Source organism: Protopterus annectens, chromosome 3.part1 (assembly GCF_019279795.1).
Source record: "Protopterus annectens isolate FY-2018-M chromosome 3.part1, PAN1.0, whole genome shotgun sequence".
NCBI lineage: Eukaryota > Metazoa > Chordata > Ceratodontiformes > Protopteridae > Protopterus > Protopterus annectens.
The window spans coordinates 519,096,489-519,121,060 of NC_056732.1; the positions used below are offsets into that span (position 1 = coordinate 519,096,489).

Below are 24,572 nucleotides of genomic sequence, written 5' to 3' on the forward strand. Positions count from 1 at the left end.
ATTTTTTATTTTTTTTGCAAGAAACTGTTCTATCAAGGGGACAAGACAGGGATGCAACGGCCATCCCCGTTACCCACCCTACTTTTTGCTTTGGACTTCGAGGCCATAGCTATAACAAATCAGGCAATCTACTGTGGGTACCTCTAGGGGCACTCGCAAATAAAAATGTCCCCCCTTTGCAGATTATGTTCTATTGTACTAAAGCCATGTTCAGAGATATTTCTGTGTTGTCTAATCTTTCTGGAGACCTTTGGAGAATTGTCAGGATGTAAGGTAAATATGTCAAAAATTATGGCTCTTACATTGACCTATGGTACACCACAACAAATAGTTAAGGAATATCCTTATCTTTCTTATGTTTTGAGGCTTCACCTGGCTCAAATATTTTAGAACACTTTGCTGTATCAGTTGCTGAATTGATTAAGTTATTATACAAAACTATTTATGAAAATAATCACGTGTGTTTCAGAGATGGAAGCCACTGATCCTAGACTTTAATCAGCAAGTCCAAATCACAGAATCATAGAAAATGCAATGCAGCTGGGCCACATGGCCATTTACACCTTGCTAGTCCCAACCCTCAAACCTTACCTTACTTTTCAAGGATCAACATACAGTTATGCTGGAGGTGAGTTTGTGACTATCCATCCAATTGTCCAATTCTCGTTTAATGGAAGAGAGTATGTCTCATTGCTTGACCTGGAATGAAAATCTGATCCAGAGAAGAGGTAGTTTTTGTATGATGTATCTGTGTCCTCACCATGATTTATTTATTTGCTGAAGCAGGTTCAGATCTCTGGTCCTAGTTTTCACTACACTGTATGATTTGAGGAGATACAAGATGTCTTGGGCTGCCAGATCCCTTATGGCCTGAAAATTACAGCACAGATTATCCTTAATGAGTCTGTAGGACATGGAATACAGGGACAGATCCTCCAGCCTCTTCTAGAAGCTCAGGTTAGAAGCCTTTGGGGTCTCTCCAACTGCTTAATATATCTAGCAAGATACATCTCAAAGGCTGCATTGTATTCTATGATGTGATTGATTAATGTGGAATACAGAGGAGCATGGACTTCTTTGGATCTATAGGATATACCCATTGCAATTGCCTGTGCCATACAGAAGGATTTCCCAATAACTGCTACAACATAATCAACAAATCATCAAAGGAGACAAAATAATCTACCCCTGCTTCAAAGTCCATCATATCTTCATTTAGGAGTACTATGTTGTCTGTATTATAATTTGGGTTAAGGGATTGTTTACCAAATATAACAATATTGCACATTCTAGCATTTAGTTTTAGCCCATTTTATGTGCATTAGCTATTAACGTGTGTAAATTGAAGCTGTAGCTTCTGGTTAGAAAGGGATTTGAGGATGACACCCAGTTAATAATCATCTGTAAATCTTGTTAACTAGAGAACATTTGGAAATCCCCGAGGGATTCTATTGGTTATCTTCATGCTCTTTCAGTTGGAACCTGCTGCTCTCACTGTGTCAGCTCTGTCCTCAGCTAATCTGCTACCTAATTAACTATATAGGGATCAGTTTATCACCCATTTTAGCTTGTTAATTATGTTATCATGTAGTATGGTATCAAATGCTTTGATGAGGTCAAGGAATGCTATATGAACAGCATGTCCCCTGTCCACAGCTTGTGTAACTCTGTCAGAGAAATCTACCTAGTTTATTAGACAAGATCTACCCTTAACACAACTGCTGGGGGATCAAGTATTATAAGATGTTTAATACTGTAGTTTGACATGTCAGTTATGACCTTTTCCATGGCCTTGCAATGAGGCTTATCTGGTTAATGGGTCTGTAGTTTCCTTGGAAAATGCTGGGGACCAATCTTGTGAAGTGGCATCACATCTGCTGTGCTCTATACCTTAGGGGCAAAACCAGTGGCTAAGCTCAGGTTGAATAGTTGCAGGAATGGATCCACCAATGCATGTTCAGTGCTATTCAGCAGGCAGCTATGTATGTTAACAGGTCCCATGTAGGATGTAGTTTTTGTATTGGAAAGTACCTTTGGCAAGTATTCTTTTGCAATGATAGTGGAGTAGAGATCCTTTAGAATATGTGGAGTTTATACAGCTGCTCAGTGGTGACATTTGCACTGAATTCATTAGCTAATACATTTTTATATAATTTGGATCAGAGTAGGTGATGCCATTTCAAATAAATTCAGAGCAACTTTATGTGATACTTCTTAACTTCTTGACATAAGTAAAGAAGGATTTGTAATTATCCTTAGCCTTTGATGTTAGTCTAACTTCATGGGATGCTTTTGTTTTCCTGATGCTATTTTTCAGTACCTGCAATTATTTTTGATGTTGATCTTGATTTGTGGATCTTTACTTTTGCTGTATATTCTAAGACACTTTTCCTTTTTATTGTATTGTTTTATGCATGTGGGCCAAGAGTGTGGTTTGCTCTTGAACTTCCCATTTTTTTCGGTTCTGGTAGGATCTGTCAGGTTAATACATTTACCTAGGTGAGTGTAGAATTTATTTGCATAGCCACTAGCTGTGTCATCATTTTGGGGTTGGGGATTACAGTTATACTTGACTTTTGAGACTTCATCATAGAATTGCAAGTTGTTAGTTCATTAAAAGTATTTGAATACAGTGATAGTTACATTTTATGGCTTTGATGATTTTGAAAAAGATTACCAGTTTGTGGTCAGAGTTTACTAGGGCGGGTACACCAGTGTGATAAGGCATATAGATGCTTTATTTGTATGAACCAGGTCAAAAATATTTTGTCCTCTACTGGGTTCTTTGATTATTTTATCCATGGAGTTCTTGCTTACAAAAATAAAGGAATTTTGAGGCATAACCTACATTTAAGATAATAGGTATCCCAGATTATCAAAGGGTAGCTAAAGTCTCGCAGGATGATGGAGTGCTTGTGTATTTGAAGTTCATCAAGTATATTTAGGAACTGAACATAGTTTTCAGAGGGAATTAAGGGGGTATTTTCACATGATATGATCTGACAGCTGGCTTTATTTAGTGTGATTTATATCTCAATAAGTTTGGTTTATGGATTTCTAGAAATCTGTCTCAAGGTAATGTGGTCTTTAACAAATATAGATACTACACTGCAGTTCCTATTGTATCTAAAGGTATGGTAGCTGCAGAACCCTGAATTTGAGGGAGTGCTTTTTGTAATTTGAAGCAGAGTTTTAGTAATAATACACACATTAATGTGCTCCAAATGCAGGAGGGCCTCAACATCAGGAAATGTGTTGTTTTGACTTTCAGACGCCTAGAAATGAGGAGCGCTACCTTGATTTTGTCTATTTTTTTCTTACTATTTCTTTTTTTCAGGTTAGGAGATCCATTAGCTGGGCTCTGCTTAAAAAAGGCACTGTGTCAACAGTAAGCTCTTTACCAAGTATGCAGAAGCCTTGGAATGAGAAGTGCAAGATGTCTTTAGTGAAGCAAGTGGGGTTGTACAACAACTCACCCCAAGGTGACATATACTGGATCCTCTTTGAATGACACCGTTTATTCAACCAGTTGTTGAAATCAATTATATTTATTTGCACCCTGGCATCATTTTTGGAGAATTAATATGATTTTACTCAATATCAGGGTTTTCCCTGAATTTGTGACATGTGTGGAGAGCTCAGAAACATCTCTCTACAGATCCTTCAGGGTTTTGTCTGACAGATCTTTTACACCCACAAAGACCACCACTATGTTGTAATCATAAGTGTTTGGATTGAGGATCCTGAGGGCTCTTGTAATGCCAGAGATCTTGGTACCTTACATCTCAATAATTTTTTTGCAGTCCTATGAGAGTGGAGTCTGTGTGCCTGACTATGGAATCACTTATCACCAGTACATTTTTATTAGTGGAGGATTTATGTGTACAACTATACTTCCTACCCTACAATTTTATATTGCCAAGGCATTCTGGTATTATTTATTTATTTGAAGTTTGTTTTCCAGGATAGTCCATTGGGCTACAAGGAGCCCATTTTCAATGGAGTCCTGGGGAGAAAACCTCCAGAGAAATACAAATACATAGTACAGAAAGAGCACAAATCCATAGTATGCATTTCAATTAAATGTTAAATACATATTTTGTATAGTACAAACCCATATTGCACAATTCAAATATTTGTTACATAATACAGAAATAAAAAAAGATTTTCATTAGGAAAATTACATCAGGTTAATTCAGTAAGTAGCAGTTTTTTTTTTTTTTAGGGAATTACAATAAGGTAATTTTTTAGTCATTGGTCGAATATGTCCCAAGGGATGTAAAACTTTTGGAGGTACTGTCAAGCAACAAAGTTTGGAAAGTTAGGAAGAAAGTGTGGTAGAATTAGGTTGGATGAGAGCAAGAGAATTTCCATTGTGAAGTAAGGTGCAAGTGCAGTTTGGTTTTAAACAAGGAGAAACTGCTGCTGGTGCGGATGGGAAAAGGGAGAGAGTTCCAAAGGCGTGCGAGAGAGCAGGACATCAATTGATTCCCATTAGAATGTGTTGGTTTATGCAATTTAATTAGGTTTTGGGAATTGGATCTTAGGAGTCTATCTGGTTTAAGCATTTCAAAGGTATTTGCTAGGGAGGGGCAGAGAGACGGGTTATGAATGAGTTTGTGTGCTTGGATGAGCTGGGTATATGTGAGGAAGTTTGGTAATTCTAGCCAGCTTAGTTGGTGAAGGGAATTACAGTGGTGAGAAGAGGCTCTATGACCTGCCGCAAATTTGGATATTTTGTTATAACAAGATGAGAGTTTTGTTTTGAGGGAAGATTGTAGGCTGGTTAGGATAGATGCACCATATAAAAGGGATGGGATGAGGTATGTATTAGCTAATGTAATCCTGGTGGTGGGAGAGATAAAGTAACTGTGGCGGTAGAGCATACCTAATTTTTTATGTTTTTTTTTTATATTTTCTTGTAGAAGTTTCTCAAATTTTAGTTGATTGTCAATGATAATTCCCAGTAATTTTGTGTCAGAGACTAGTTCTAGGGGGGTATTATTATTGCTGGTAATTATGAAGGCTTGTTTGTCTAGGGAAGAGGTTTTGGATGCATTGAATAACATAAGTTTTATTTTGGTTGCATTAAGGGCTAGATGGTTGTCAAGCATCCACTGTTCAGTGGAAGAGAAGGCAGCTTGTGTTAGATTAAGAGTTGTGATGGAAGGGGAGGAACAGATTATAGTAGAATCATCGGCATATTGGATGAGACTGGAGTTAGGAATGCCTTGGAAGAAATCATCTATGAATATGTTGAATAGTAGGGGGCCTAGAATGCAACCTTGGGGGACACCTGTGAATGTATTAAGGAAGGGTAAGGTAGCTTTTTCCATTTAACTGCTTGTTGCCTGTTTGTGAGATAGCTCGAGAATCACTGGGTAGAGGAAGGGAATAGGTTAAGTTTAGAGAGTTAGGTAAGAAGGAGGTTGTGGGAAATAGTGTCAAATCCCTTAGAGAGGTCGAGGAAAAGAGTGCATACAAAGTGGCCAGAATCGTGGGCTTTGTTGATTGTTTCTAGGAAGGAGAGGAGGGCAGTAGAGGTACTATGACCTGGTCTAAAGCCATGTTGTGTGGGGGTAAGAAGCTGATTATTGTTGAGATAGGGTAAGAGTTGTTGGTGCACACACTTTTCAAGTAGCTTAGAAATAGGGGATAGGATGGCGATGGGGCGAAAGTTTGGGATGTCATTATTACTGCCACCTTTATGGAGAGGAATAATAAAGGCCATCTTCCAGAGCTGAGGGACCTGGCTTTCTGAGATAGACCGATTAATTACTATGCTGATAGGGAGAGCAATGGCTTCTGTGGCTACTTTTAGGAAGTAGGAGGGAATTTCATCAGGGGCATTGGACCCAGGTTTTAATTTTAGGAGAAGGTTTTTTTATGGTGGATATAGAGATGGGATTGATAGAGAAAGGTGGAGGTTGGGGGCAAGGGATGCTAGGGGAGGAAGAGATGGGGAGCATGCTGAGGATGGGTTGTTGAGGTGTTGGTGAAGGATGATGTTAGCTTGCTTATGGACTCTATGAAGAAAGAGTTAAATTGGGTGGCCAAGTCCATGTCAGAGGCATCTGGTATGGGGAAATGGTCAGCTAGTGGATCTGGTAGAATACCACTATCAGAGATATAGTGAGGATGGGATGCTAGAATCCAGTCAATTGTGGTTCCAGTGATGGAGTTCTTAGAAGGCCTGGTAGTGGAATTGATTAGTTGTGTAAATTTATATGTTAATATTGAGTGACTTAGAGGGAGATTGGATTGTGGCCCATTTTATGTTCATGTCCCCCAGGATTATGGTTTCAGGAGTAATGTTGGTAGAGACTCAGGAGAGAATATCTTCAAGGGATGAGATATTGTCACCGGGGGAAATATAGAGGGAGCGAACAAATATGAGTTTATGCTTGTTTAGGTGGAGTAGGGCATGTATTATTTCTACCTTGCCAAATTTGGGAAAGGGTTTGGTATAGGGGGTGACTAAGAGGGATGCTGAGTACAGGAGTGCTACACCACCTCCCTTTTTTGTGTTCTGTCATTCCTTAACATGCAGTAATTTGGGAGAAGTTATTTCAGAACATTGTATGTGGGGCTTAAGCCAGGTTTCTGAGATGGATGGAATATTGGGCTGGTTATGTAGAAGCCAGGCATGAAGGTTTGGAATTTTGTTACATAGGCTCTGAGCATTTAGAGCTGAGAAGTGGAGGGGTTTGTCTGTTGCTTGGGGGGTTGGATGCAGTGTGGTAGAGGGGCCTGGGTTTGGATGGATGTTCCCAAAGAGAAGGATAGAGATAAGATGATGGATGAGGTATTTGGTTTGTTTGGGGTGTAGTATACAGGTAGAGAACTTTGTGGACATTAGCCTAGTGTAATTGGGAACAGTGTTTTTAGAGTTAGGTAGGAGTCTATAGGGGGAAAAGCATGCTAGTGTTGAGGGGGTAGAGATGGGGAGATATATGAGTAACAGTAGATGTGTGCACTGTAGAGGATGGGGTAGTGGTGTGAGATGGGGGAGTGGTTTGTATTAGTATGTTGGGTGATATAATTTAGGTAAGTTAGGGTAATTAAAAGTATTATTTGAGTAAGTAGGGAAAGAGATTTGAGGGTCATGATGTTGGTTATTAGAGTAGAAATAGGGGTGAGTTAAGTTGTAAAGTTAGTTAGTTTGAGTAAGAGATTATGGTTTAGGTTAATTGTTTAGTAGTTTATCAGGATAAGTTGTGTTTGGCAGTAAATTCTGAAAGGTAGGCTTACTATAATGGGTGAACTGTGGGAGGAAAATATGGGGGTATGGTAGGTAGTTTGGATTGGATGGTGGAAGTGGTGGGAGTGGCTAGCTAACTATAAGTGTAAGGGTATTGGGGTGGGTGGAATTTGGGGGTAGAGTAGGGGAGTGGAGTGAGCCCGTAGGGCAAACAGAGTGGGTAGGGCCAAGGAAAGGAAGAATCAAGGTCAATAGTGAAAAACAATCAGTGGAGTGAAAGGTAAGTTCAGACTAAAGTATGCAAGGGGTAAAGGATATTCTAGCAGTGGTATAGGGAAAGGATTAGAGTGGTTCAGAGAGGTAAAATATGACACCACAGGAAGGAAGGCAACATTAAAGAGTCTGGGGGAGGGGTAGGAAAGAAAAGAAAGTGAAAGAAACAGATAAAGCAGCTTTTAACAAACACACAGTTAACTAAGCCCTGTAAGCAGAGCAGAAAACTGTAATGAGGCACTAGGAGTAACTGGATTAGCTTGTACAGATAAAGCAACTTTTAACAAACACAGTTAACTGAACCCTATAAGCAGAGCAGAAGAAAACAATTCTGCTTAAACTGTAATGTAGTACTAGAAGTAAAATGCAGTAGCTTGTACAGATAAAGCAACTTTTAGCAAGCAGAGTTAACTCTGCACTGACAGACAGTGCTTAGTAGCAATGTAAATGGCAATACATAAAACAGTATGTCATACACAGTACCTTCTAAAGCCGGACAGCACACAGGCAGGGGAGAGTAGAAGCTTCCATATGGACTGCACAGAAAGCTAAAAGGATTTTAAAGATGTCGCCAGAGGAAGGAAGGCAAAGTTAAAGAGTATGGGGGATGGGGTTGGAAAGAAAAGAAAGTGAAAGAAACTGGGGGAGGGGCTGGAATAGAGACTTGAGTTGGATATCACAGTGGCCTAGCTAGTTGGAACCAGTACTGACAGGGTCAGGTCAGCAGTGTGAAACAGCAGTGAAGCAATTAGAAAGAAAGTAACTGTGGAAATCAGAGCTGAAGAGGGAATGAAAGCAAGCCAGAGATGGAAATGTTGCAGATATAAGTTTAAAAACAGGAGATGAAGGGAACAGAAGATGTACTAGGATTTAAACAACACTAGAGTATGGCTGGCAACATTAAACCTACATATACTGGTACTATTGAGAGTTAAATCAACATTAAACTAAAGACTATTGGTACTATTAGATAAAACAGCAAGGAATGTGGTAGACTGCTGGCATTGTGTTGCAGCCTGGTGGTCAAGGTAAGTTACTAAAGCCAGAAAAACTAACCTGTGTGTATGCTCATCTGCACTGTAGTAATACTTTAAATAAGGAGCAGTTAACTTTTTTTAAAAGCAGATCCAGCCAAAACCCTATCATTTAGACTGAAACAGTAGATGCAGGACTTTCTGTTCTGCAGTTGTGGACCAAAAGTGGACTGTAAGAAGATGCTACTATCTAAGAAACAGAAAGGACTGTTAGTCCTTGACATTCCAGTGTGCTTGTTGGCAATATAAATCTCTCTATAAAGGAAATGTCAAGTAATCACACGTGTGGAAAGAAATGATTTATGATGAATTTTGTTTTCCCCACAAAGTAGATTTCTTAGAATTATTTTATGAGGATTTCTGGAGAGTATTTCAACTCTGTTTGCCTTTATGCAAGGGATTTGTAAGCTGTACCCCTTTAAGATCAATACCCTGATTATAAGATTTAATACCTACTGGAGAAATTTTCAAGGATTTCTGTCTGCAAGCATTATTTTTGGGAAGGAGGGCAGCACAAACTGGGTTAAGATCTCAAAATCAAATGAAGGAAAATAAATTAATACTCCCCTAGCAAGATGTCCAACTGTACTTCCAACTCCTGTGCTTACTGCTGTTAAAACATTATGCTCTAACTATGAGAATAAAAAGTTCTAAATGGTGTGTGCAAGCTTTTGAAGGTCAGCTGGTCTTGGCTATATGAATTTTTGAAATTAACATGGTAATACATCTATGAAGGGACTGATAACTAGAACTTAAAAAAATATATATTTTTCCTAAAAGATATAGCTGTATGTAAACTAAGAGATGGTAGGGAAAGACTCCCCAGTATAAAAATTCAAATGCACAGGTCGGTACAAATCTGTCTTTTATTTAGGCAAGCTACAAAGTCTGTGAGATTTAGAATATTTGTGTGGTTATGTCTGCATAAATACTTCTGCATTCTAGCTAAACTTCCAAGGATGTTCCTAACACGGAGATGTGTTGACAGACAGATGGGAATTAGGAGCATATATTTTAGAATTACTTAAAATTATAAACTTTTAAACTGAGTGTTCAGAATATGATAAATTGCATATTTGGAACACAAACAATAATCCCACCAAAGATTTATTTTGTGAGGTTGAGGAGTTATGAAGAACTTTCTGACTACAATATGCTATTGCTTTGGCCAATATTAAAATTGGCAAATAATGTAATAACTTACCAGTGAAACTCTAATAATGTAGCTACTGTACAAAACCTTAAGAGTTTGTTGATGGAGTTGGCAAAGGTCTGATTAGATGGCAGTGATCATCTAAATGCAGAATTTTTTAATTAAATGAAATTCTTGATTTCAGTGTTTGAGTATTTGGATTGCACTTAATAAACATAGTTACGTAGACAGGGATGAAAGTATATCTGTGTGTGTGTGTGTGTGTGTGTGTGTGTGTGTGTGTGTGTGTGTGTGTGTGTGTGTGTGTGTGTGTGTGTGTGTGTGTGTGTGTGTGTGTGTGTGTGTGTGTGTGTCTGTGTGTGTGTACATATATACAGGGTCTATATCATATGAGCGAATCGCACAAATTGCAAATGCTCATAATATCAAATTACCAGATCTCAAAGTGCTTTTTCTGAGATCGCAGTACAGTGAAGAATGGGATATTTGCCCTTTCCTCACTGTAGTGCAATCTCAGAGTTGGAATATATATTTAGGGGGGAGTTTGAGGTCTGGTACTTTCGATATTATGAGCGTTCGCAATTTGTGTGATTCGGTCATATGATATAGACCATATATATATGTGTGTGTGTGTGTGTGTGTATAATGGGAGCACTAATTTCCATCCAAACAGAAACTCATTGATATCTGATAAATCAAAATATACCAGCTTTGTCAGTACAAGAGCCTGTTACAGTGGGGATCAGGGTTTATGCCCATTCTCCTTTTTCTTCACTGTAGTGTGACCCTGGAATTCATATATATAATTAGGGGGGGTGTAGAGGGTACAAGGGGGCTTACCCCTATACAAAAAATGGGATTTTTTTCAGTCCTTTGTGGATCAAAGTTTTGATTTTCAACTATATATATATATATATATATATATATATATATATATATATATATTATACTTGAAACTGAGAAATCATATTGTATTTGAACATCATAGAAATTCACTATTAGTAAAGACCCACCCCAATCCAACTTCCTTATATGTCCTAAGACTAGCCATCCCACTACCCCTAACCACAAACTATATAGTACATTATAAAAAAAACTCTTTACCTAACAGCACAACTACACAAGGTATTCAGACATGCTACCCAGGCATCACATACATTCACAACACTAAATCATCCCTTTACCCAGCCTTTACTCTAATCCTAAACCACAAACACTTGCCCACCCACTCCTTTCCCTAATGCCAAAGCTTTCAGTACATCCAAACATTTCAGCATAAGTTAACAACCCCACTTACCTGCACATAAGCAAGCACCACACATCACAAAAATACAATGTTTCCAACACTACCACTTCCGGCTTTCAATAGCACACACTTTCAAAAATCACACTCTTATTCACTTTATCAACATTACATAATTCATCAAAGAGAATTGTAATGATATATGTCACATAAACACAGATACCAATATACGCACACACAAATACACACGTGTGTCTGTGTGTGTGTGTGTATATATATATATATATATATGTGTGTGTGTGTGTGTGTGTGTGTGTGTGTGTGTGTGTGTGCTTAATTAATGTAAGCAAAGTCAACATATATTGTATTGGTGCATTATCTATATAGCAGCATTTTCAATGTTACAATTCTCATGCATTTCACATTGCATGTGAGCATTGCTTGTTACACTGAACCTTTAATTACTCCAAAACCCTACATCACTCCTTTACAACAAACACTTGGAATAGTGTAGTATAAAGCTTTTTGAATCCCATCCAATATATATTCATGTATATCAGCTGGACATACCACATGAACAGAGTCTGGAGTGAAGACACTGATTAACCCGATGTACTGTGTTTTAAAATATTATAAGGAACATATGCATATGGTTAATATACAAGTGTACAGTCAGCAAGACATCTCTTTCTAGTGACACCTTGGATTCCTTGTCACCTTACAGCATTATTTCACTTGCTGAAAGAAAAAAAATTGTCACTATATAATGCAAAACAAGTGCCAGCACCACAAATAGTGGATAATATGATTGCTCAAAACCCTTCTATTAATAATAATAACTGTTTTCTAATATTTTTTATCTACTACACCATTAAGGTGCAAATGCTGTATTGTTTTGCTTCACAGCTAATTTTAGGACTACTTTTTATTGTAATAATTAATATTTAGTGCCTAAAATAAACATTTTCCCCATATCTTATTTATGGAAAAAAAATAAAACATGCTGATCAGTCCATGGTGCAAATACAATAAAACATTTTGATGTTAAAATTTTATGGTACCATGACATGTAAGCATAGTAGAAGGCAGCATTATAGTGACATTTTTACCACCACCACTGCAGTTTTAGTAAGTGTATCTTGCTATTAAAGCAACACAGATATTTTATGGCACAAGACTCAATGACCTTCAGTATTCCTTTTAACATTTTTAATTATTTTAGTTCATGCTAGAATTACTTTTAAAAAATAATGTGTATACTTATTTTTTGTCATATTCTACTAGAGATAAATACTTGCTGTTAAATATAAATCAAGCTCCTAAGCTTCATGGGCTTTAGTCAGAATCATGCCTCAGTCTTCAAATTTTTCTTAATTCGGGCATGCCTCATTATTACAGCTAAATAAGAACTTTTCAGCACTCTACTAGATAGCATTTGTTAGATTTATATTACCTTCCATTAGGATTCCTATAGCCTTAAAAAACAACAGCACTGAATCATTGTTGTGCTTCTGAAGACCTTCATTTACAACAGTCTGCACATGGCGATAGTACTTTTCTTGGAAATAATATGTAGCTGCTGCCTGAAAACAGAAAAAAAGACAAAGATAAGTTCAAAGACATTTCTCTGTCTTACTGCATAACATGTAATTAGATTACATCAAGAGCTGCAAAACTGGCAAATAGGATTGATATGCTCAGTGCTACACCTACCATACTAATGGCCCACATTCAGAAATATATATGAGTCCTCAGCAGTTGACTTGTACAGAAGGATCAAACAATCTTGTGCTAAAGGAACTGCTGAGCACTGCAAAATATCTACTTTTCTGCCACTTGTGGCCCTCTTAGTGAATGCTGTCAAAATAAGCTACTCAAGCCACAGCAGGGCACTAAGGACAAAACAGCTATCACCATTAGACATTGCGGAGCACCTGCACAGATGATTGACCTTTTGCATAGTACTACTGTATTCAGTGGAGCACCCTATGGTATAATACAGGAATGCCAACCGCAATGAGATGGCAAGGTATTTCCCAGTAAAATCCTAAACTAGTGAGTGGAATTCTCTAAAATTATGTAGCAGAAAATATTTATGCTTTATGTAGCAGCCATAAGAACTGGTTAGTAGGTTTGGACTGAATTAAAAATGGCACACATGCAAACAGAGGAGAAAGATTAGTAATTAAAAATATTCTTGTATGTATGCAAGTATATATATATATATATATATATATATATATATATATATATATATATATATATATATATATATATATATATATATATATATATCTATAGCTATATCAATATTTATATGTATATCTATATAAACGTGTATAGTGCCATAATAATAATATATTTCAAGTTACTAACACTTACAACAGAAGTTCTGCAATAGAATGTTATTCATTTTGGCTCTGTACTAAAGGCAGTGGCATAACTTCCATTCTCCCACATTTTTAATATGGGAAATACATCTCACTGATTTTTTTCTTTTCTTGATAAATAAAATCCACAAAACGTCATAGAATAAAGAGCACAAAACCAAAATAACAATTCTGCAAGTACCAGCTCTTCAGAGAATATGCAGACACGGTCAAATTCTATTTAGTGATTTTGCTCTTTTTTAACAATCCACACGAGAACTTCATCAGAATCTAACAAACAACTCAAACATACTGTTTAAAAATGGAGTCAAAACATCCATGTGGTATGCAAACAACCAATCAATGCCTGTCCTAACAGTAGGTTAGAAAAGTGCCTGAACCAAAATACTTTGTATCAGATTTCAGGCAGACTAGATACTATTTAAAACATTTGTGCTGACAAGAAACATTTAATATTAATATGATCATTAAGTCTAGAGTATTTGTCAGCTCTTAACCTGATCTGCCAGCAAAATTTTCGACACTCAAGCTGCACTTTATAATTCTCTGAAAAATCCTCCAAATGACAGCTTCCAGTACACTAAAATGTAAATTTCTTAAAACAAGAACAAATCAATGAATGTAGTCAACTACAAAAACGTAACTACTTTCTGTACCTGAACTCTGATTTTCTGTAATCTCAAAGGGGGAAGAGAAGCTATGGAAGTTTAAGTATTTAGCAGGGCTTCTATGAACTCTAGTTTCTGAGTTAGGGTCAGTTTTGATTTCTCATAATTTACAGTTATTCCCATATAAGAACAAATGTGAAATACATGGTCTCTTGCCTCTATCATTTGATGACTGGTTGGAGCAGTAATGAGCCAGTCATCTAGGTACGGAAACACTTGGAATCCCTGAAGTCTCGAGTGAGCTGTTACTACTGCCATGCATTTGGTGAACACCCTGGGGGCTGTGGTGAGACCAAAGTGCAAAACTCTGAACTGATGGTGACTGGCTCCCAGCTGTAAGTAAAGAAACATCTGGAAAGTGTGTCCATTTCTACATGGAAATACACATCCTTAAGATTTATTGAGCACATCCAATCATCTTTTTCCAAAAATGAAAGAATGGACTGTACCGTGACCATCCAGAATTTGGACTAACGAACTGATTTGTTCAGTACACTTAGATCCAAGATTGATCTCCAGTCTCCTGCCTTTTTTGGCACTAAAAAGACTCTTGAGTAAATTCCAGACTCTATCTGGTCTGGTGGGGCTTCTTGGATGAGTCTTTTTTCTAACAGTTGTTGGATGTCTAGGACTGCTTTTTCCCTCTGACTCAGAGGAACATCGAGGATTTTCTTGCATACAAGAGTAGGAAAGGAAAAGGGAATTATATAACCTCTGGATATAATCCTCTGCACCCAAGCATCCGATGTTATTTGTAGCCAGGCATTTCAGTACAGGGATAAGCATCCCCCAACTGCCTCCAAAGGAAGACAATTGAGCCTCCTTTCAGGAGCACTGGGAGGATTTACCAGAGAAAGAATCCCTGAAACCCTGATTTTGCAGGTCACCTCTGCCATGTGGGTGGCATCTTCCATTAAAGTTCCCCCCTCTGCCCCTGGGGGAACTCCCGCCACATGTGTCCTAAAAAGGCCCTTGGGACTTCTTGAACCATATTTTTCCACTGCTTCTCCGATTTTTAGTGAACGGTCACTGAGGAGTGGAAAAATGTATGCCCACAGCAGAAAGGGTCTTTATCTTTCTCACACTTGGATAAGGTTTCGGTAACTCTTGGGCCAAACAGGGATGATCTGTCAAAGAGTGCATTGATGAATAAAGACTTAAATGGCTCCACAAAGTCACATAGGCACATCTAGATGTGTCTCCTAATGGCAGCGGCTGAATCTGCATTTCTGATGAGCCTCATGGACAAATTTGACATAGACCCCAGTGTAGCCAACTGAGTAGCCACATTTTCTTGGACGTCCTCAGAAATGGTTCCTGGAAGGGTAGCCAACAACTCCTTAACCAGATCCCTCTGAAGTCTGTTAAATGTGCCAAAAATTCAAAGACTGTAAGGCAAAGGTCGATGATGCATAGACCCGACTCCCAAATCTATACATCCCCCGAGACTCTCTGTTGGGTGGATGCATAGAGGGACTCTCTTCTGCCAGCTTCTTTTTTGTGGCTGTTGCCATGACTGTGGTATCAACAGCTAACCCTTTGGCCCTTAACTATTTGTTTTCAGGGGTGGACAGAATTTTGTCAAGTCTCCTAGGGATAGGTTCAGTAGTATCAGGGGCCTTCCAAACCCTACTGAGAGATCAACTGAATGCGCTCTTTATTGGGTGGAGTTACTCAAGAGGTAGAGAGTTGAGTGCCAAAGGCCTGCAGGTACAGTGACTCCTCACAAGAGGGATTTTGGGACTTCATCACCCCTTTGTTTCAATATTTCCAGGGTATTTCCAAAGGAGACATCATCATGGGGTAACCTTGGGGATTCCTCCCCTTCATCGAAGTCAGTGTCATCAGTGATCAATTCCGCTAGAGAATCCAAGTGCTTCCTCTTGCACTTTCTTTTCTTAGGGACCTCCTCAATGGGGTGATCTGGGGAGGTATCAGTACAGGTGAGAACTGTTATCTGAGACTTCTGTGGTCTTGGCACTCGCTGACCCAGTGGGAGTGCAGGTTGAATATCTGGGCATGAGGAGGAAAGGGACACTAGCTCTAAAGTGGAAGGGGCTGACTGACTGTGGCAGTCAGGGGTCTCTCCAATTGCTTTGAAAGCTGAGCCCCCTGAAGAGGGAAAGGAGTCCACAACCAAGAAAGACTGCCTTGGAACCGTAGTCACTCCCCACTCCAAAGAGACAGTTTTTTGAGACCGAAGTCTGAGCAAAGCTGATCCGTCTCAAAGCTCCAAGGTGCAGAGATTGCTCTGAAAAAATAGGAGTAAACTCATGTCCTCCAGAGCTGGCAGGACAGACTCTACTCCGTAAGGCTTCTGAATCCAGTTGGACAGAAGACCGCCAAGTAATAACCAGTTCTGAAGATAGGGATATCTCTGGAACAGACACAGTCAGTTCCAGATGGCTCAGAGTTGAAAACTCTAAAGCTTCAGATGAAGTCAGAGGAGGAAAACACGTAAGGGTAATGGAAGGTTCAGCTCCCACACCCAACATACCTGACAGTCCTCACCTAGAGTATCTTATTCACCAGCATCTGCACATCATCCTCCATTAAGCTCTTGCAGGAATGGCTAGAAAGGGCGGAGGGCAATTTTGGCCTTTCCAGAAAAGGTGAAGGCAGCCTTCCTGCAAAGGGGTCAATAGAAGGTAAATATGAGGTTCTTGGAAGATCCATAACGAATGGCTCTTCAGATTGCTTACTTGGTGCCGAAGTAGTCAGCAATGAAAGAGATGTCTTCACCGAAAGTTTTGGTATCAAATAGTCCAAATGCTCCTGCACCAAAAGGCTAGGTGATGTAGATTTTGTCTGCTCTGATAAACTCAATTCCATAGGTTCCTTTAGAACCAAAATTTTAGTAAAAGAGTCAACCGGTTCTAAGAGTTCCAAAGGAACCAAAGACTTAGCCCTTTTTGAGGATGGTGCTGACAGAATGGAAGGCACTGATAGGCTTCTCTTTTTTTCATTTCCTCAAAGCTTTGGAAGAAGAATATGGGGAAGAAGGGGAAGACACATCGGTCTTACTCTTGGCTTTCTCAGCACGAGATAAGGACTCACTGAAGCCTGAAGGAAGAATACCCTTCAAAATAAGTTTGCTCCATCATTCCACTAGCATCCTCTGACTGAAACTGTGACATATAGAACAATCTTCCTGAAGGTGAACAGGCCCAAGCAATAGACACACAGCAAATGAGAGTTTGACAGAGGAATTTTGTGCCCGCATTTCTGGCACCTTTTGAATCCAGAGACTTTAGGTTTATCAGCAATAATGTAGTTTACAAAGTTAGCTAACAAATGGCATCAACAGGCCAGCTATACAAACTACAAACACAGATGCACACAGGAAGAAAGGCCTCACAAAAAGTAACACTCACTATAAAAGAGAGAGGTTTTTTTTTTTTTTTAACAGAAAGAGAAAGCAGAAGGAAGAAAGACTATCAACAATAATCGATGAGAATACACTGAGGTGTATGGAAGAATGAAAAACTATCAACAATGATAACTAAGAATACATTGAGGTGTACAGAAAGAGGAGAGGACAATTCTGAAAGGGTTAGGAATTAGTGGGTAGGTTAATGACTAATGAAGAGGTAAAGAAGTAAAGAAGTAGACAACTCTTTCAAAATTCGTAAAAATATATATATCAGTAAAGAAACACTTAGCTAGAGAGCAATGGTGAACGTGTCTGTCATGAAGAGCGGCAAATGAGATCTGAGGTAAAAAGGTGAGAAGCACTGTGGGTAAGGGTTAAGCTCGAGAGTTTTTTGGATGTCGCGAGCTGTGATAACAGCTGTGTCAGTTCCGAGTCTTGGAACTCATATGTCCAGAATAAAATTAAAATTGACAAGACCATATCATAAATTCTCTGTAAATGCAGCAGTGTTTGAAGCTAAGTCATTGACAGGAAGGGGGATCTTACCTCTCTCCAAGACATCAGCTTGCTGCAATAAGTTAGCCTTATGAAAGTCCTAAATGATAGTTGGATTTGTGGGTATTTTGTGTTGTGTCCTAATAATGAAAGCCACTGAGGTATGGTTCAAGCTTACCAGTAATGGGTTAATTTTGGATATAGAGCATGATGATGTCATATTTGTGATGACAAGATCCAATCACTTTGGGCATCTAGTAGGGAAGTACACTAAATGATCTAGGTAGTTCGTTCTGATAAAATAAAGAAAGAGTTGTAAATTTTTATTTGTGGTAATGTAGGCCTTCCAATTTATAGATAGTTTCATAGTTGACATATACAAGTGTAATAGTGTTTGATTCTAAAGTAAGAGAGTCTAGTTTGTTAGATATGTCTCATGGGTTGTAGATGATATATATAATGAGTTCCATAATTGGCTAGGATATGTTAAGGGGGCCTCTTTTATGCTTACTAGAACATGAAGGAGTTCAAGGTTGTTATCTTGCTGTATAAGCCTAGATTTGCTGGATTTATGGATGAAAATAGGCATACCTCCTCCTCCAGTAATGGAGATATCCACAGCAGACGGTATGAATAACTGGTAGGCATTGAAATCGAGCAAAAAGAGTGCATTATCAGTGCATTTGAGCCAACAGATAGATAAAAATATTACATGACTGATGTAGATACCAATATTTTCAAGGGAAGTAGGGCTTCCTGTTGGGCTATTTATTACTGAGGATTCTAGCACAGAGCGGCATTACTTTCATACTGTTCTTATTTGGTATCATTAGGCTGGTAGATGAAGAAGACTGACATTATCTTAAAAAGGCACTATGCTGCTGCAGAAAGTCTTTGTCAGTGTACCACAACCTGAGGAGAGGCCAAAGCAGGCAAAATTTTCAACCCTTTTCTTCCAGTCAGCTGCACTTTGAATGCCTTTGGAAAGATACCAACCACTAGGCCATCACTTTGGGTGAACCTAATATGCTGCTCAAGATTAGTTACATACCAGTCTTGGATGCACATTCAAAGAGCTTGATCATATCTCTAGTCATATAATCCAATAATGTGTGTCTCATGTAAGTTATGCCACAAAAACAATGACTACCACATATGTATGCCTTGAGCAAAGGGACTTGAGAAATTTAGCAGCTCACATATTCTAGCTCCTGAGAAGCAGCTCACGGTCACCTTTTCCTTGCTCGGTCTGATGAGTGGTGCATCTCTATGTCCTGCTACGGCATCACCTATGACTAAGGAATTTTCATGTGTAGTGGCTGTTATAGGATGCTTTAATGTCTTAGGTATGCCAGCTTGATGACACATCAGTATAGAGTTTATGCTGGATGATGAAGTTTGCATGTGTGTGTGTGTGTGTGTGTGTGTGTGTGTGTGTGTGTGTGTGTGTGTGTGTGTGTGTGCTTGGTTAGTACAGTATATCTAAGCTGCCAACAATTTTGTGTATCATATGTATTACTCAGAGGCCTTTCAGATTGTGGGTGATATTTTTTAAGCACCTCAGCAAAAGACAACTTATCTTTTAATGAGTGGCATACTGATGTGAGGTGAGTGTGGGTACTGACAGCCTGATGGTTTCTTGATAATATGTTTAGATGAGAAGCAAGCCTTCAAATTTAGTAATTATCTGTACCTCTCACATATAGATTCAGTATTGGTAAGATTAAGTGGGTGTCAGTGGGCACAAAGCAGTTTGTATACTAGCAAGCTGGCAAAAGATGGTGTGAGGAAAGACTGTGATCTCGTAGGTTGAGGAGGTAATAAACAGTAGGTTAGCTGGTATAAGACAATCTGGATAAAAAGTTTTTATCAATACAAGCCTTTATACTTTGCCTGATAAAAAATGTTAGTAAGGAAGGTTTTATATAATCAGATGGGCTTACCAAGAGATTAGGAATTTTAGGTAGACAAAGTGACAATTTTATCCTGCCAAATAAGAAAGTACAAGTGAGGTAGGATTTTTGCAGACTAACAATGTGTCCATCAGACAGATAGCCAGCATGTTGGGATTTGCAAGTATCTGTTTATTTATCCCTGAACCAACATACAGCAGCAATGCACAGCCCTGAGCCATCAAGTCTTAAAAGCAGGGGAGGATATTATGATAAGAGAATTGAAAGAGGGCACAGCTTTGTACAGCCCAGCATACTCCTGTAGCTAGGAGATGAATATACTAGTCTGGTGAAGCAAGATGCCACTAGGTTGAAAAGGGATGAGTGACTGTGAAACCAAAGAGGGTGATCACAAGTGAAACATATGAAGGGGTGATAAAGGCACCAAGAGCTACAGTCAAGTTTGAGAACTGGGGACTTGCATCTATAGAGAGTGTACTATAACCCGTGGCAGCACACAATGTGCAGCTCAGTGCAGCTCTGCCATGCTCAGCACAAAGGCGCACAATGTACAGAAACATTACACAGTAACAGACAAATTAAACAGTCCAATCAGCAGCACTTTCTTTGTTTCTTGATGGCAAGTTAAATGTACAGAACACTTGCAAGACTTTCTTTCACAAAGTAAATCAATACGGTGTCCCAAAAAAGATAAACCATTTCCCAATACAAACATTTCAGGCACAATCAGTAATTTGCAAGGAAAAAAGAAAAATTTCACATCCACAAAAGCTATAGGCACTGGTAGTAAAGTTAAGTCTGGTAATGCAAAGTCACAGCAAGTGCCGCATGGCACAGCTCAGCGCAGCCCAGCTTTTTTTCATAAGAGCCCATCTTCTGTACATGTGTCTGTCTAATGTATATCAGCCTGCTCTTCCAGTCATCCCAACCTAGAAGCAAAAAAGTTACAGTCACTTATGAGATGTTATATAGAGAAAATGATTGCCATGATCAGTAGTTTACTATTGAAATGGCTGACAATCATATCTGTAATCATAATAAAGAACATGGTAACAGAACCCAAGGAGATAAACAGAAACAAAACAAAGATGGGAAATAAATTCTGCAGGACAGTTCTCTCAGATCAGGTGTCTGACTTGGGATAATAATGCCAATGTTGCTCTCTGAAACAGTTTGAGTAATGCAAGCTCAAAGTATTTGCCAGTAATGCTGGTTAAAATAATAGGAAGACAGTTACCTTCTACACTATGATCACCTGTCTTGTGAGCTGGTAGAACTTGTACCTTATTCCACAACTCTGCCACAATGCATTCAAGTAATGGTACTTGAAATAAGAATGTTAACACTGGAGTCAGTGAGTCCCTAGTCTTAGGACATTGCATTGTTTTGCTTTGTGACATAAAATAAATCTTGCTGCTGTTCTGAACATTTCACCTGCCCTCAGGAAACAAAGAAAGTGCAACCAATTGGCTATTTAACTTGTCTGTTGCTGTTTAAAGTTCTCTGCTTTGTGTGCCTTTGTCCTCTATTTGGCTGGGCTGCATGGGGATGTACAACAGAGCTGCTGTTGTGATTCTTCATTATTAGCTTTGAACTTTATGTTGAGCCCCACAACAATTTTTATCAGTTTACTTGTTTCATTGGTTATTAAGCAGGTATGTGAACTGGTCCAAAGATTCATTTTAGCTATCACCCTGTCAAATATATGAACATAGGACCATGCTAGGCAAACGATCATAGAGACCATAAGATGACTGGCCACATACACCTTTAAGCAGGCAAACTTAAAAGCTCTTGCCACCATTTTTCAAGCACTCAGTAGTGCTCACCTTCCAAACAGAGCAACACTGTACATGGCAACACTGACATAAATGTATGTCTACCCATCCAGTCTCAAGACTAGCCCTAAAGATCGCCAAAGCAATACTTTGTTTCCCTGTAGTGATAACTCATTCCACGGATTAGGAATAGACTGAGTTAGGAACCTTTCTCTCCAGTCAGTCTTGTTTATCTCATTTTTGGATGAGACATTAAACCAAGGTCCCACCTGCTTGAGTTGGTGGTAGTGCAGGTGGATGTAAAAGAGCTCAAAAGTTCACTGATGCCCTGGTCAAATTTTCCCTAGTAGTATAAATACCACCTCTCTGCTGAAAAGAGGTGAGTAGCCTAGTGGGATTAACCTGGTTAACAAAGAATAAATAACATAAACAAAAATAAATATCTGTTGGTATAGATTTAGGTACTTAATGTGGGTATTTGGTTCTGAAAAGAAATATGAAGTCAAATAAGACTAGGCCTTTCATGGCTCGAAAATCAAGACACAGGTCACCTCTCTGCAACTTTAGGCTACCAAGTATAACTCAAGATAATCCATCAGAGTATTTGATGGATTTAAGGCCTTTAAATTTCTTGACTACAAATGCTTGGATTTGTACATTTCAAAGGGGCATTATATTCAATGATTGGTCTGACAAGGGAAGGGTACAGTACTAGGATGACTTCTTTGGATCTTGAAGATATTCCCTTGGAAATTAACTGGGATAGATATGCTTTCCTGACTATGATGGAAACATGATGATTGAATAACAAAGAGTTATCCACATAAGTACCCAATGCTATTATGCTGCACAGACCCATAGACCCATCAACCTTATAAGCTCATCAGGCAGAAAAAATTATAAAGTGTAAAACAGGGGGCACATACACCGTAGGTACATATAAGAGGCAAATGATAAATATGACAATATATATTTGTGTATTGTTGCCCAGAAAGCAGATGAAAAATACCAAAGTACATTAAAACACTTTAATCTAAAATAAATTCTGAAAATAGACTTTAGCATTGCAGTGGGTGGCCGCGGTGGTGCAGCGGTTAGCGTTGCCACCTCACAGCAAGAGGTTCTCTGGTTCAATCCTCGTCTGGGGGTGCCTTCTGAGCAGAGTCTGCATGTCCTCCCTGTGTTCGCGTGGTTTCCTCTGGGTGCTCCGGTTTCCTCCCACATCCCAAAGACATGCTGTAGGTGGATTGGACAATCTAAATTAGCCCTAGGCGTGAGTGCGTGTGTGTGCCTTCTGTGGAAGGTTGGGTGCCGGGCTGGCAACTCGACACCGTCAAACTCCACTGCCAGTCATGAGCGGACAAGGTGAGCCGCTGTGGTGACCCCTAAATGGGAAAAGCCGAAAGAAGAAGAAGAAGACTTTAGCATTGCACTACTCTTCTAACCTTAATAGAAACCACAGGCATTAAGCTGACAACTTAAATAAGAAGTTATGTACCTACCATAACATTCCATGTTAGTTGTCTTCTCTCGCCTTCTTTCTTGCTTGATGGGTTCGGAGCCGATCCCTCGGCTCTGACTCGGCACTTGCTAAGCTCGAGAGTCACTTTTACCAGCTCGAGGCAGCCCCATATCCCATGATGCAAGGCGGTAAGTACCCAGATCTCGTTTGATGACAAAGGGCAATAGCACCAAGCATAAAATACTTCCCAAAGGAAGAAAGAAAACTTACAGATGGAAGAAGGACCAGGTCTGAATGGTCTTCAGCATAATAATTTCTTATAACAAGGTCTGTCCAGGCCAGGGGGAAGGAGGGAGGGTCGCAAGAAAGAAGGCGAGAGAAGACAACTAACATGGTACGTTATGGTAGGTACATAACTTCTTAATGTTAAGTTGTCAATCTCGCCTTCATTCTTGCTTGATGGGACCGTCCCTAGCACCTCTATCCTGGGTGGCTCAATGGAACAGACTCTTGAGGACTGTAGAGCCAAAACTGGCTCTGTCCCTGGAGGCCAAGTCCAATTTGTAATGGGAAACAAAAGTGTGAGGAGTGGCCCAAGTGGCCGCTGCACAAATAGTGTCTAAAGGAAGTCTAGCTTGAAAGGCTGTAGAAGTAGCTAAGCTCCTAGTTAAATGTGCTTTAGGTTTTGAGCACAGCTGTTTTCCCCTGAGCAGATAAATTTCAGAGATGACCGAAGAAAGCCATCTGGACAAGGTCACTTTAGAAACAGGAAGGCCTTTTTTATTATCCGCATAGGAAACAAAAAGTTGATCAGATTTTCTAAATTTTTTTGTTCTGTCCAAATAATATCTAAGTTGACGGTGGACATCAAGATAATGTAGTTTTTGTTCAGCTCTGTCTGAATAGTTTGGGAAAAATACAGGGAGATCAATGGATTGATTCAAATTGGTCTTTGAAGCGACCTTAGGCAAAAAGGTCGGATTAGTTCTCAAAGATACTCTGTCTTTGTGAAAAACCAAATAGGGGGGGTCGAACCGATAGAGCATGAAGTTCAGACACCCTCCTGGCCGATGTAATAGCCACTAGGAATAAAGTTTTCCAAGAAAGAAATTTCAGGGAACAAGAAACAGCTGGCTCGAAGGGGGGAAGAATCAAGGATGTCAGCACTAAATTTAGATCCCACTGAGGAGGAGGATTCCTGACTGGAGGTTTTAGTAGGAAAATTCCTTTCAAGAAGGCCCTGCAGAGCCTATGGGACATAATATTATGATCTGCTACCCCGACATGAAAGTTGGAGATAGCAGCCAATTGAACTCTGACTGTGGAAGAAGAGGAGCCTGCATGAAAAATCTCTGCTAAGAAGTCCAGAACTGCCTGAATAGGGGCAGTGAAAGGATCAATATTTTTGGCCTTAGCCCAATAAGAGAAACGTTTCCATTTGCTTGTATAAATCCTCCTGGTAGAGGATTTTAACGGCTACTATGATGTCTCTAACAGGATTAGAGATCAAGGAAGCCTGGCTAAGGAAGGAAGTGGAGCAACCATGCTGTGAGGTTGAGAGAAGGGATAGACCTGTGCAGCTGACCCGA

At 39.3% G+C, this 24,572-nt stretch overlaps 1 protein-coding gene across 1 annotated transcript in view; it reads right to left on the reverse strand.

Annotated features, from left to right (window-relative positions):
* LOC122798197 (tetratricopeptide repeat protein 21B-like) overlaps positions 1-24,572 on the reverse strand; it is a 1,733,894-nt gene that overhangs the window by 1,643,611 nt on the left and 65,711 nt on the right. The window contains exon 2 of the mRNA XM_044066946.1: positions 12,358-12,487. Coding sequence (XP_043922881.1) covers positions 12,358-12,487 — 130 coding nt within the window. The remainder of the gene's footprint in view (positions 1-12,357; positions 12,488-24,572) is intronic.